We start from the raw sequence: 15,412 nt of genomic DNA on the forward strand, positions 1-15,412 counted from the left end.
TGAATTTAAGTCTGAATTTGGCAATAAGGAGTTCATGATCTGAGCCACAGTCTACCCCTGGTCTTTTTCCTGCTGACTCTATAGAGATTCTCCAACTTTGGCTGCAAATAATATAATCAATATGATTTCATTTTTGGCCATCTGGTGATGTCCATGTGTAGAGTCTTCTCTTGTGGTGTTTGAAGAGGTTATTTGCTATCACCAGTGTGTTCTCTTGGCAAAACTCTATTAGGCTTTCCCCTGCTTCATTTTGTACTCCAAGGCCAAATTTGCCTGTTACTCCATGTGTTTCTTGACTTACTACTTCTGCACTCCAGTCCCCTATAATGAAAAGGACATCTTTTTTTGGGTAGTTCTAGAAAATCTTGTAGGTCTTCATAGAACAATTGAACTTCAGCTTCTTCAGCATTACTGGTTGGGGTACAGACTTGGATTACTGTGATACTGAATGTTTTCCCTTGGAAATGAACAGAGATCATTCTGTCATTTTTGAGATTGCATCCAAGTACTACATTCAGACTCTTGAGTATGATGGCTACTCCATTTCTTCTAAGGGATTCCTGCCCACAGTAGTAAATATAATGGTCATCTGAGTTAAATTTATCCATTCCAGTCTATCTTAGTTCACTGATTCATTTCAATGTTCACTCTTGCCATCTCCTGTTTGACCACTTCCAATTTGCCTTGATTCATGGACATAACATTCCAGATTCCTAGGCAATATTGCTTTTTATAGCATCAGATTTTACTTGCATCAGCAGTCACATCCACAACTGGGTGTTGTTTTTGCTTTGGCTCTGTCTCTTCATTCTTTCTGGAGTATCTCCACTGATCTCTAGTAACATATGGGGCACCTACTGACCTGGAAGTTCATCTTGCAGTGCCCTATCTTTTTGCCTTTTCATACTGTTCACGGGGTTCTCAAGGCAAGAATACTGAAGTGGTTTTCCATTCCCTTCTCCAGTGGACCACGTTTAGTCAGAACTCTCCACCATGACCGGTTTGTCTTGGGTGGCCCTACACAGCATGGCTCATAGTTTCATTGAGTTAGACAAGGCTGTGGTCCATGTGATCAGATTTGTTCGTTGTCTGTGATTGTGGTTTTCAGTCTGTCTGCCTTCTCATGGAGAAGGATAAGAGGCTTATGGAAGCTTCTTGATGGGAGAGACTGACTGAGAGGGAAACGGTCTTGTTCTGAAAAAATCCTAGCCTTGACTAGACAGACATTTGTCTGCCAACTTTTCCACTCTCCTCTTTCACCTTCATCAAGAGGCTCTTTTGTTCCTCTTCACTTTCTGCCATAAGGGTGGTGATATCTGCATATCTGAGTTTATTGATATTTCTCCCAGAAATCTTGATTCCAGTATGTGCTTCATTCAGTCTGACATTTTGCATGATGTACTCTGCATAGAAGTTAAATTAGTAGGGTGACAATATACAGCCTTGACATACTCTTTTCCCGGTTTGGAAGCAGTCTATTGTTTCATGTCTGGTTCTAACTGTTGCTTCTTGACCTGAGTACAGGTTTCTTAGGAGGTAGGTAAGGTAGTGTGGTATCCCCATCTCTTGAAGAATTTTCAGTTTATTGTGATCCACACAAAGTCTTGAGCAAAGTCAATGAAGCAGAAATAGGTGTATTTCTGTAATTCTCTTGCTTTTACTATGATCCGATGAATGTTGGCAATTTGATCTCTGGTTCCTCTGCTATTTCTAAATCAAGCTTGGACATCTGAAAGTTCTTGGTTCACATAGTGTTGAAGCCTGGCATGAAGGATTTTGAGCATTGCCCTGCTAGCATGTGAAATGAGTGCTACTTTGTGGTAGTTAGAACATTCTTTGCCATTGCCCTTCTTTGGGATTGCAATGAAAACTGACCTTTTCCAGTCCTGTGGTCACTGCTGAGTTTTCCAATTTTGCTGGCATATTGAATGGAGTACTTTAACAGCATCATCTTTTAGGATTTTAAATAGCTCAACTGGAATTCTATTACCTGCACAGGGTTTGTTTGTAGTGATGTTTCCTAAGGCCCACTTGACTTCACATTCCAGGATGTCTGGCTCTAGGTTTTTGATCACACCACAGTGGTTATCCAAGTCATTTGAATCTTTTTGTATAGTTCTTGTATTCTTACCCCCTCTTCCTAATATCTTCTGCTTCTGTTAGGTTCATTCCATTTCTGTCCTTTATTGCGCCCATCTTTACATGAATTGTTCCTTTGTTATATCTAATTTTCTTGAATAAATCTCTAGTCTTTCTTATCTGATGCTTCCCTCTATTTCTTTGCATTGATCACTGAGGAAGGTTTTCTTATCTCACCTTGATATTCTTTAGAACTCTGCATTGAAATGAGTATACCTTTCCTTTTTCTCCTTTGCCTTTAGAGTCTCTTCTTTTCTCAGACATTTCTATGGCCTCCTCAGACAACCACTTTGCCTTTTCACATCTCTTTTTTTCAGGGATGGTTTTAATCACTGCCTCCTGTACAATGTCATGAACCTCTGTCCATAGCTCTTCAGGCATTCTGTCTACCAGATCTTATCCCTTGAATCTATTTGTTACTTCTCCTGTATAATCATAAGGGATTTGACTTAGGTTGATTTAGGTTATACCTGAATGGTCTAGTGGTTTTCCATACTTTCTTCAATTTAAGTGTGATTTTTGCACTAAGGAGTTCATGATCTGAGCCACAGTCAACTCCTGGTCTTGTTTTTGCTCACTGTATAGAGCTTCTGCATCTTTGGCTGCCAAGAATAGAATCAATGTTATTTCAGTATTGGCCATCTGGTGATATCCATGTTTAGAGTCTTCTCTTGTGTTGTTGGAAGAGGTTGTTTTCTATGACCAGTGTGTTCTCTTGGTGAAACTCTGTTAGCCTTTGCTCTGCTTCATTTTGTAATCCAAGGTCAAACTGTTACTCCAGGTATCTCTTGACTTCCTACTTTTGCATTCCAGTCCCCTATGATGAAAATGACTTTGTGTGTGTGTGTGTGTGTGTGTGTGTGTGTGTATGTGTGTGTTAATTCTAGAATGTCTTGTAGGTCTTCATAGAGCTATTCAACTACAGCTTCCTTGCCATTAGTGGTGGGGCTTAGGTTTGGATTACCATGATATTGTATGCTTTGCTTTGGAAATGAATGGAGATCATTCTCTCATTTTTGAGATTGCATCCAAGTACTGCATTTTGGACTCTTGTTGACTATGAGTGCTACTCCATTTCTTCTAATGGATTCTTTCCCACAGTAGTAGATATAATGGTCATCTGAATTAAATTCTCCCATTCCCATCCATTTTAGTTCATTGATTCCAAAAATGCCAATGTTCACTCTTACCATCCAGCACCTATTTGACCACTTTCAATTTACCTTGATTAATGGACCCAACATTCCAGGTTCCTATGCAGTATTATTCTTTACATCATCGGACTTTTTTTCACCACCAGACACGTCTACAACTAGACATTGTCTCTGCTTTTGCTTAGCCTCCTCATTCCTTCTGGAGATATTTCTCTGCTTTTCTCCAATTGCATATTGAACACCTACCAACCTGGGGAGGTAGGTCTGTGCTGTAAATAATAACACTGCTGCTTCCTCTAAATAGTAACTGATAGTGTATTTTAGGGCTTCCCAGGTGTCTCATTGATAAAGAATCCACCTGTCAATGTAGGAGACACAGGAAACAGGTTCAATCCCTGGGTTGTGAAGATCCCCTGAAGGAGAACATGACAATCCACTCCAGTATTCTTGCCTGGATAATTAGAGGGACAGAGGAGTGTGGCAGACTACAGTCCATGGGGTCTCAAAGAGTCAGACATGATTGAGCAACTGAGAAAGTGATAATGTATTTTAAAGGTCACTGCTGTAGTCAGCAACAAAAGGAAGGATACTTGACTGCTGTGCCTAGAAGGCTAAAAGACTCCAAGGAGTCCTGATGTGCTCCAAGGACTACTGATGTCCTGACATTTATTTTCAGGTCCTATGGCCTACTTTCCCCTGGAAGCTTATGCTGACATTTTTATCTAATGACATATTGGCATCTGATTATTATGGGACTTTGGGGGCACAGTTTTGGAAAAGTGAGCATAGAAATGGTCAATCATGGACAAGTACATAAAACCAGGATGGCATTTGCTTGCCTTTCTCTAGTCAACTTTTTGCATTTGGCAATGCCTCAATGATGAAGCCATATCCAAGTTCTCTCTGAAAGATTCTGGGACCAACTAGCAGTGTCTGCCATGGCCATTGTTAGGGGAGAGTTAGCACATTTTAAGGGGTTCTCATGCCAGATTCCCAGGGACTTTGTTCAACATAAGGTAATTAATGGGGCTTCCCAGATGGTGCTAGTTGTAAATGCAGGGGATGTCAGAGATGCGGGTTCAATCCCTGGGTTGGGAAGGTCTAGGTATTCTTCCCTGGAGAATTCCATGAACAGAGGAGCCTGGTGGGCTATAGTCCATGGGATTGCAAAGAGTTGGACATGACAGAAGCAACTGAGCACAAGGTGATTAATAAGATATGCAAAAATGGCTAAGGCTGTTGGATCTTAGCTGAGTAAGATTTGGTGGTTTTCTGAATACAAATAACAAAGTCTGGAGAAAAATGCACATCATCACACACAGGCATCCTTAACCCTAATTATTCTCCCTCTGAGACACTGCAGCTGTGATTAAAAGCACAACCTTGGTATAAGCAAGCTGTGGTACATATACACAATGGAGTATTACTCAGCCATTAAAAAGAATACATTTGAATCAGTTCTAATGAGGTGGATGAAACTGGAGCCTATTATACAGAGTGAAGTAAGCCAGAAAGAAAAACACCAATACAGTATACTGACGCATATATATGGAATTTAGAAAGATGGCAACAATAACCCTGTGTACGAGACAGCAAAAGAGACACTGATGTATAGAACAGTCTTATGGACTCTTTGAGAGATGGAGAGGGTGGGAAGATTTGGGAGAATGGCATTGAAACATGTAAAATATCATGTACGAAACGAGTTGCCAGTCCAGGTTCGATGCATGATACTGGATGCTTGGTGCTGGTGCACTGGGACGACCCAGAGGGATGGAATGGGGAGGGAGGAGGGAGGAGGGTTCAGGATGGGGAACACATGTATACCTGTGGCGGATTCATTTTGATATTTGGCAAAACTAATACAGTTATGTAAAGTTTAAAAATAAAATTAAAAAAAAAAAAACCACAACCTTGGGAATAAGAGTGTGGATCTCATGCCCAGGTCTATCACTTAGGTGGGTTAATATAGTTAATACTGGGCAGTCAGTGCTCTTAATCCCTTAGTCTCTGGGGATCTCAAGTGGATTTCTTGAGTAGATTCTTGTAAAGTAACTACTGGCCACTACCAAAGGCATTAGAACCTTGAACAAGAGGCAATTGAGAACTTATTCACAACTAGAAGGTCTCACATAGCTTGAATAATAACCTGCAGCAGGGATATCAGCCAGGGAGGTCCCCCTGCCAAGGAATATCTGCACCCCACACTTGCGGGGTGTGTTCCCAAATGTCCTCAGCATTATGGGAAACACAGCTGTCAGTCCTGTGAACTGTAGGTTTACACATCTGTGACTGTGGTCTGACGCTATGGCTGTGACATAGTCTGCTTCAAAACAGCGAGCTCAGTGCTTGTGTGGAAAAGATGCTACTTTGGGCAACATAACAACAGAGCCTTGACATCCCCTCTCCCCATGTTCTACTTAACTTTTTGGCAGACCTTCCAGTTCACTCATCCTGGCATTATGCTCAGCTCTAAGTGGGGTTTGAAAGAAAAATGATAGATTTTCATGGCTCCAGATTCCCTGGCCTATAACTCTTGGGTTTGAGGTGAAGTAAGTGATGGGGTGTTTGGGTTCCCTGGTTTTCAAGGCTGAGATGATACCTGGTTTCTAAAGTCGACCCCACCTTCCATACCTGCAGGAGAGAATCAGCTGCACTTTGATCTCCTGACAGGGAAGCAGATGAGGGAGGCCATGCTGAAGAGTTCACTCCAGGTCTCTCCCTAGGGAAACAGCCATGTCTGCTTCCTGCTCAGAAGCCCTGTCTGTGATGAACAGTGTTGATGTCACTCTCTGTGGAGTGGAAATGGGAGCCTGGTTCTAGTGAGTTTTCTCTGCTCTCTGGAGCTGGGTTTTAGGTCCTCCTGACAGGGTGAGGAGCCCCAGAATTCACCTGTATCATCCCTGTGAGCACCCAGTGTCCAGACTGGCTGAGTTCTGTGGGTGGTTGGGACATCTGGTAGGGATGCAGAAAAGACCTGAACACAGCTCCCAGAATTTCTTATTTGGAGCTTGAGCTCAATCTGAGTTTATGTTGCTCTTACAACACAAAGTTATAGGCAGCTAAAAAGTTACTCAATAGAGTGAAGAGAGAGAACAGTGTGGATGTTGAAATGAGAACACAGGTACACAACTGGATGATCAAAAGCATCACTGAATCACTTTCAGCTCTGTGCCTAAATGAAGTAAAAAGGGGAAAGGTTAGAACATATCGCTGGTCAGAGAAGGGTTTTTCCTTAAAGCAATATTACAGCCCCTAACAGTTAGGTTCCTGGTCAGATGTCCCAGGCAGGAAAAAGTCCCACTCAGGGCTGAGTGGATGGTCACCTGGCCCCTAGCCCAGGCTGTCCTCCCATAGCCCAGGGCTTTCTACCCTCTCTGAGCCCCAGTGACTTACAAGAGGAAGCCAGCTCCTTCTGTCTTTATTTTTTAATTCATTTATTTACTTTAATTGGAGGCTAATTACTTTACAATATTGTAGTGGTTTTTGCCATACATTGACATGAATCAGCCAAGGGTGTACATGTGCTCTCCATCCTGAACCCACCTCCCGCCTCCTTCCCATCCCATCCCTCAGGGTCATCCCAGTACACTGGACCTGAGCACCCTGTCTCATGCATTGAACCTGGACTGGTGATGTATTTCACATATGGTAAAATACATGTTTCATGCTACTCTCTCAAATCAGTCCACCCTCGCCTTCTCCCACAGAGTCCAAAAGTCTGCTCTTTACATCTGTGTCTGTTTTGTTGTCTCGCATATAGGGTCATTGTTACCATCTTTCTAAATTCCACATATATGCATTAATATACTGTATTGGTGTTTTTCTTTCTAATTTACTCCACTCTGTATAACAGGTTCCATTTTCATTCACCTCATTAGAACTGATTCAAATGCATTCTTTTTAATAGCTGAGTAATATTCCATTATGTATATGTACCACAGCTTTCTTATCCATTCATCCACCGATGGACATATAGATTGCTTCTATGTCCTAGCTATTGTAAACAGTGCTGAAATGAACATTGGGGTACAAGTGTCTCTTTCAATTCTGGTTTCCTCAGTATGTATGCCCAGCAGTGGGATTGCTGAATCATATGGCAGTTCTATTTGAAGTTTTTAAAGGAATCTCCACACTATTCTTCGTACTGACTAGATTAGTTTGCATTCCCATCAGCAGTGTAACAGGATTCCCTTTTCTCTGCACCATCTCCAGCACTTATTGTTTGTAGACTTCTGGATAGCAGCCATTCTGACTGGCATGAGATGGTACCTAATTGTGGTTTTGACTTGCATTTCTCTGATAATGAGGGATGTTGAGCATCTTTTCACGTGTCTGTTAGCCATCTGTATGTCTTCCTTGGAGAAATGTTTGTTTAGTTCTTTGGCCCATTTTTTGATTGGGTCGTTTATTTTTCTGGAATTGGGCTGCAGGAGCTGCTTATATATTTTTGAGATTAATTGTCAGTTGCTTCATTTGTTATAATTTTCTCCCATTCTGAAGGCTGTCTTTTCACCTTGCTTATAGTTTCCTTCATTGTGCAAAAGCTTTTAAGTTTAATTAGGTCCCATTTGTTTATTTTTGCTTTTATTTCCATTACTCTGGGAGGTGGGTCATAGAGGATCCTGCTGTGATTTATGTCGGAGAGTGTTTTGCCTATGTTCTCCTCTAGGAGTTTTGTAGTTTCTGGTCTTACATTTAGATCTTTCATCCATTTTGAGTTTATTTTTGTGTATGGTGTTAGTGTTCTAGTTTCATTCTTTCACAAGTGGTTGACCAGTTTTCCCAGCACCGCTTGTTAAAGAGATTGTCTTTTCTCCTTTGTGTATTCTTACCTCCTTTGTCAAAGATAAGGTGTCCATGGGTGCATGGGTTTATCTCTGGACTTTCTATTTTGGTCCATTGATCTATGGTACTTTGTGCCAGTACCATACTCTCTTGATGACTGTAGCTTTGTAGTATAGTCTGAAGTCCAGTTCCATTCTTCTTTCTTAATATTGCTTTGGCTATTTGAGGTTTTTTGTATTTCCATATAAACTGTGAAATTATTTGTTGTAGTTCTCTGGAAAATACCATTGGTAGCTTGATAGGGATTGCATTGAATCTATAGATTGCTTTGGGTACTATACTCATTTTCACTATATTGATTCTTCTGATCCATAAACATGGTATATTTCTCCCTCTATTTGTGTCATCTTTGATTTCTTTCATCAGTGTTTTATAGGTTTCTATATTCAGGTCTTTTGTTTCTTTAGGTAGATTTATTCCTAAGCATTTTATTCTTTTCATTGCAATGGTGAATGGAATTGTTTCCTTAATTTCTCTTTTTGTTTTCTCATTGTTAGTGTATAGGAATGCAAGGGATTTCTGTGTGTTAATTTTATATCTTGCAACTTTACTATATTCATTGATTAGCTCCAGTAATTTTCTGGTGGTGTTTTTAGGGTTTTCTATGTAGAGGAACATGTCACCTGCAAATAGTGAGAGTTTTACTTCTTCTTTTCCAATCTGAATTCCTTTTATTTCTTTTTCTTCTCTGAGTGCTGTGGCTAAAACTTCCAAAACGATGATGAATAGTAGTGGTGAGAGTGGGCACCCTTGTCTTATTCCTGATTTTAGGGGAAATGCTTTCAATTTTTCACCATTGAGTATAATGTTTGCTGTAGGTTTGTCATATATAGCTTTCATTATGTTGAGGTATGTTCCTTCTATGTCTGCTTTCTGGAGGATTTTTATCATAAATGGGTGTTGAATTTTATCAAAGGCTTTCTCTGCATATATTGAAATAATCATATGGTTTTTATCTTTCAATTTTTTAATGTGGTGTATCACATTGATTGATTTATGAATATTGAAGTATCCTTGCATCCCTGGGATAAAGCCCACTTGGTCATGATGTATTACCTTTTTAATATGTTGTTGGATTCTGTTTGCTAGAATTTTTTTGAGGATTTTTTGCATCTATGTTCGTCTGTGATATTGGCCTGTAGTTTTCTCTTTTTGTGGCATCTTTTTCTGGTTTTGTTATTAGGGTGATGGCAGCCTCATAGAATGAGTTTGGGAGTTTACCTTCCACTGCAATTTTCTGGAAGAGTTTGAGTAGAATAGATTTTAGCTCTTCTCTAAATTTTTGGTAGAATTCACCTGTGAAGTCCTGGGCTTTTTTGTTGTTGTTGTTGTTGGAAGATTTCTGATTACAGTTTCCATTTCCATGCTTGTGATGAGTCTGTTAAGATTTTCTATTTCTTCCTGGTTCAGTTTTGGAAAGTTATACTTTTCTAATAATTTATCCTTTTCTTCTAAGTTGTCCATTTTATTGGGTTATAGTTGCTGATAGTAGTCTCTTATGATCCTTTGTATTTCTGTGTTGTCTGTTGTGATTTCTCCATTTTAATTTCTAATTTTGTTGATTTGATTCTTTTCCCTGTTTTTATTGATTACTCTGGCTAATAGTTTGTCTATTTTATTTATTGTCTCAAAGAACCAGCTTTTAGTTTTGTTGACTTTTGCTATAGTCTCCTTTGTTTCTTTTTCATTAATTTCTGCCCATTTTTTTTATGATTCCTTTCCTTCTACTAACCCTGGGGTTCTTCATTTCTTCCTTATCTAGTTGCTTTAGGTGTAGAGTTAGGTTATTTATTTGATTTTTCTCTTGTTTCTTGAGGTGAGTTTGTATTGCTATGAACCTTCCCCCTAGCACTGCTTTTACTGAATCATATAGATTTTGGGTTGTTGTGTTTTCATTTTGAATTGTTTCTATGGGTATTTTGATTTCTTTTTTGATTTCTTCTGTGATTTGTTGGTTATTCAGAAGTGTGTTTTTTAGCCTTCATATGCTTGTATTTTTAATAGTTTTTTTTTTTTTTCCTGTAGTTGACGTCTAATCTTACTGCATTGTGATCAGAAAAGATGCTTGAAATGATTTCAATTTTTTTGAATTTACCAAGGCTAGATTTATGGTCCAGGATCTGATCTATCCTGGACAGGGTTCCGTGTGCAGTTAAGAAAAAGATGAAATTCATTGTTTTGGGGTGAAATGTCCTATAGATATCAATGAAGTCTAACTGGTCCATTGTATCATTTGAAGTTTGTGTTTCCTTGATAATTTTCTGTTTAGTTGATCTATCCATAGGTGTGACTGGTTTATTAAAGTCTCCAACTATTATTGTGTTACTGTTAATTTCCCCTTTCATACTTGTTGGCATTTGCCTTACATATTGCAGTGATCCTATGTTGGGTGCATATATATTTATAATTGTTATATTTTCTTCTTGTATTGATCTTTGATCATTATGTAGTGTCCTTCTTTGTCTCTTTTCACATTCTTTATTTCAAAGTCTATTTTATCTGATATGAGTATTGCAACTCCTGCTTTCTTTTGGTCCCCATTTGCATGAAATATTTTTTTCCAGCGCTTCACTTTCGGTCAGTATGTGTCCCTTGTTTTGAGGTGGGTCTCTTATAGACAGCATATATAGGGGTCTTGTATTTGTATCCATTCAGCCAGACTTTGTCTTTTGGTTGTGACATTCACCCATTTACATTTAAGTTAATTATTGATAAGTATGATTACGTTGCCATTTAATTTGTTGTTTTGCGTTTGAGTTTATAAACCTTTTCTGTGTTTTCTCTCTAAAGAAGATCCTTTAGCATTTGTTGAAAAGCTGGTTTGGTGGTGCTGAATTCTCTCAGCTTTTGAGTGTCTGTAAAGTTTTTGATGTTTCCTTCTTATTTGAATGAGATCCTTTCTGCGTATAGTAATCTGAGTTGTAGGTTTTTGTCTTTCATTACTTTAACTATGTCCTGCCATTCCCTTCTGGCCTGAAAGATCAGCTGTTATCCTTATGGGAATCCCCTTGTATGTTATGTGTTGCTTTTCCCTTGATGTTTTTAATATTTGTTCTTTGTGTTTAATGTTTGTTAATTTGATTAATATGTGTCTTGGGGTGTTTTGCCTTGGGTTTATCCTGTTTGGGACTCTCTAGGTTTCTTGAACTTTGGTGGCTATTTCCTTCACCCTTTTAGGGAAGTTTTCAGCTATTATCTCCTAAAGTATTTTCTTATGGCCTTTCTTTTTGCCTTCTTTTGGGACTCCTATGATTCGAATGTTGGGGCATTTAACATTGTCCCAGAGGTCTCTGAGGTTGTCCTCATTTCTTTTGATAATTTTTTTCTTTTTTCCTCTCTGCTCCATTTATTTCTACCATTCTATCTTCCACATCACTTATCCTATTTTCTGCTTCAGTTATTCTACTGTTGGTTCCCTCCAGAGTGCTTTTGTCTGAGTTATTGCATTATTCATTATTGATTGACTCTTTTTTATTTCTTCTAAGTCCTTGTTAAATTTTTCTTGCATCTTCTCAATCCTTGTCTCCAGACTATTTATCTGTAACTCCATTTTGTTTTCAAGATTTTGGATCATTTTTACTGATCATTCAGATCATTATTCTGAATTCACTTTTAGGTAGATTCCCTATTTCCTCCTCTTTTGTTTGGGTTGGTGGGCATTTATCATGTTGCCTTACCTGCTGAATATTTCTCTGCCTTTTCATTTTGTTTAGATTGCTGTGTTTGGGGTGGCCTTTCTGTATGCTGGAAGTTTGTGGTTCCTCTTTATTGTGACGGTTCCTCCCTGTGGGTGTGGTTGGACGAGTGGCTTGTCAAGGTTTCCTGGTTAGGGAATCTTGCGTCGGTGTTCTGGTGGGTGGAGCTGGATCTCTTCTCTCTCGAGTGCAATGAAGTGTCCAGTAGTGAATTTTGAGGTGTCTATGGGTTTGGTGTGACTTTTGGCCACCTGTATTTTAATGCTTGGGGTTATGTTCCTATGTTGTTGGAGAATTAGCTTGGTATGTATGTCTTGCTCTGAAACTTGTTGGCTCTTGGGTGGAGCTTGGTTTCAGTGTAGGTATGAAGGCTTTTGGATGAACTCTTGTTGATTAATGTATGGAGGCTTTTGGATGAGCTCTTGTTGATTAATGTTCCATGAGTTTTCTGGTGTTCTCAAGTTTGGGATTTAAGCCTCCTGCCTGTGGCTTTCAGTCTTATTCTTACAGTAGCCTCAAAACTTTCCCATCCATACAGCACCAATGATAAAACATCTAGGTTAATGATGAAAAGATTCTCCACAGTGAAGGACACCCAGAGACGTTCACAGAGTTACATGGAGAGCAGAAAAAGGAGGATGGAGATAGATGTGACCAGGAGGAGAAGAAGGGGAGTCAAAAGGAGAGAGACCAATCTAACCAGTAATCAGTTCCCTAAGTGTTCTCCACAGCCCAGAACACCCAAAGAGATCCAACAGAGTTAGACAGAGAAGAGAAGAGGGAGGGAGGAGATAGAGGTGACCACCTTTCAAAGAGAATGGGCTGCCTTTCTGGGTGCCTGGTGTCCTCCGCCAGCATTCAGAAGTTGTTTTGTGGAATTTGTACAGCATTCAAATGATCTTTTGATGAATTTGTGGGGGACAAAGTGGTCTCCCCATCCTATTCCTCTGCCATCTTAGGACTTCCCCTGCTCCTTCCTTCTTTATAGAACGGGGGGCACTAAACACGAGGAGGTTCTGTGTCTTTACTTGTTTGTACCTCAACCCCTCCAAACGTGCAGTGCCCAAGTGCATGTCTGTACTGACTGAACTGTCACCAGACAGGCATTCAGATACTGGACAAGGAGTGAGGGCCTGAAAACAGTTTGGAGTTTCCCCCTGGATTCTTGACCCCATCATTTTATAAAATCTCTGTAGCCTCATGTAAGATGCATTACTAACTTCCCATAAACAACCTAGTTGTACTAACAGATCTTCTCTAGGACACACACAGGTAACAAAGTGATGTCAGTATTTCCTGCTGATATAGCTCAAGTTATCACTCATCCCAGACAGAGGTCAGAGGCTCACTATGTGCCCCTGGCAATAGAAAGTTGCATCCTCATTCACGGTGGGGAATGAAAAATGTAAGTGTCCTCCCTGCCTGGCAGCCTGCAGCCCAGCTGTTCCCTGACAGGCAAGAGCCTGACCCTGGCGCTCATGGTCAGTGTGCTCTTAGAGAAGATGGCAGGAAATGAATGGGCAGTCATGTGACATCAGGTCCCCAACCACATGAAGTCACTCAAGAGATGGACACTGAGGCCGCTGTCAGATTCTAAAAGGGTGATGTGAGTATCACAGGCCACAGTGCCCTCCAAACAACAGGACAGGTGTCCAGCAGGCAGATATAAAAACATCCATCATGTTCCCAGAGCAGAAGTCAAGACTATTCAAAGGCTCCTCATCTGCTGGGTCTGTGGGCACAAGGGTGGTGCAGAACCAGGTGCTCCGTGACCCGTACAGAGACTCCTGGTGCAGGTGCAGGGAGAGTCCCAGGATGGGGGAGGCATCAGACTGTCCACTCTCTTACTCATCTCATTCCTGCCCCGTGTCTGGCTCTGGTCCAGGGTGGGGGATGTACTGACTCTATCTCAGCCCTTGGTTACTCATCTAAGGTGGAAACAATGCACAGGTAGCTCATCAAAATTCAGTGTGGTGAGGACTCTAATGAGGAATTAAATTTTAAAATGCTACTGGTTAAAAAATTAGTGAATGGTAATTACTCACCTATGGAAAAAAAAGAAATATTGCCATTTGCAGCAACATGGATGGATCTAGAGAGTATTATTCTTAGTAAAGAAAGTCAGAGAAAGACATATGATATCACTTATACATGGAATCTAAAAATAATACAAATGAATCTATACACAAACTAGAAATGGACTCAGAGGCATAAAAAACAAACTTGTGGTTACCAAAGGGCATTGGGAAAGAGTGAGGAGCAAATTAGAAATATAGGATTAATAGACACATTACTATTAATATGTCAAATAGATAACAAGGATTAAGTGTAAAGCACAGAGTATTTTATTCAGTGTCTTGTAATAACCTATAATGGAATATAATCAGAGAAAAGAACTGAATGACTATACTACATACCTGAAACTAGCAGATTATTATAAATCAACTATACTTCAATATACTTTTAATAAATTGTGAGCAATTTCCACCTGGAAAAATGCCAGAAGAATATGGAGGGAGAAATGTTTGAGAGGACCCTGATGAAAGAACCAGTAAAGAATTTCTTTATCTAAATCTATCTGGGATTTTGAATTTGATCAAAGATAGTTTAAAAGAGAATCTCTCATTCCCAGGGTCATTAAAGTGAAGTGTGGTGTGAGCAGGAGTTTGAGGGTCACATGGAGGATTCCCTTTGGCAGGACGTGTGGCCACAGAGCCCGGGAGGCAGTGGTTTCCTCGCATCCAGCCTCCTTGACTTTCTCTGTCGTGTGTCTGTCTCTGCTTCCCCAGCTCGGAGCCAGGTGTTTTCCCACTTAGCATCTTCTCTCCGGGGACTCTGGACCATCTGGGCATACAAAACTGAACAGAAGTTTCAGGAGCTGTTTAATGCATACCAGGATTTGCATTCAGGTCTGTAAGTTTCTGGAGATGATTTCTTAGGATGGGGTGCACTCCTTTCTGAGGCCTAACCTCTGTCTCAGGTGGCCTGGCTGGCCAGCGCCTCTCTGTGTGTCAGCCCACATCACACTCTGCACACCTGCCTCCCCTAACCCTTCCTCTCAGCATCCCCTCTGCACTCCCCTCTTTCCCCCTCACAGCCCTGCTTTTCTCCCCTGACTGGCCTGCATTGTCCTTCCATCACTGTGCCCTGTGGATGTCTGTCTCTTTAAGGCAGGAGTCAGAAAACTTTTGTTTTTTTCCAAAGATCCAGATAGAAAATATTGAGGCTTTGTGTGCTGTTTCTATTGTAACTACTCATCTTTGCTATTGTAGCACAAAGACAGGCAAAGATCATACATTAGTCAATGGTTGTATTCCAATAAAATTTTATTTTCAGAATCAGATCGTGGCTGTTCTTCTCCCTTAGGGTGTGCTTTGCCAAGTCTTTTGAGAGCAGACGTTGAAGGTAGTAGAAGTATTGAGGAAAATAAGTTCCTGATTTGCTGCCCACTTGACTATGCTTTGTATCAGTGAAGTTTGTTTGTTTTCCATCTAGGTATAAAATTCAGAATTTCTTCTAAGTCTATAAAATCCTGGCCAAACTTTCCAATCATTAATGTATTTTGAAGATAACATG

The 15,412-nt window shown here is 40.2% G+C and overlaps 1 protein-coding gene across 1 annotated transcript in view; it reads left to right on the forward strand.

Annotated features, from left to right (window-relative positions):
- Positions 1–15,412, forward strand: part of LOC129624244 (ATP-binding cassette sub-family C member 4-like) — a 234,862-nt gene that overhangs the window by 153,386 nt on the left and 66,064 nt on the right. The window contains 1 exon segment of the mRNA XM_055541905.1: positions 14,626–14,745. Within this exon segment, the coding sequence (XP_055397880.1) occupies positions 14,626–14,745 (120 nt within the window).

This window comes from Bubalus kerabau, chromosome 12 (genome assembly GCF_029407905.1).
Source record: "Bubalus kerabau isolate K-KA32 ecotype Philippines breed swamp buffalo chromosome 12, PCC_UOA_SB_1v2, whole genome shotgun sequence".
In the NCBI taxonomy this organism is placed as follows: domain Eukaryota; kingdom Metazoa; phylum Chordata; class Mammalia; order Artiodactyla; family Bovidae; genus Bubalus; species Bubalus kerabau.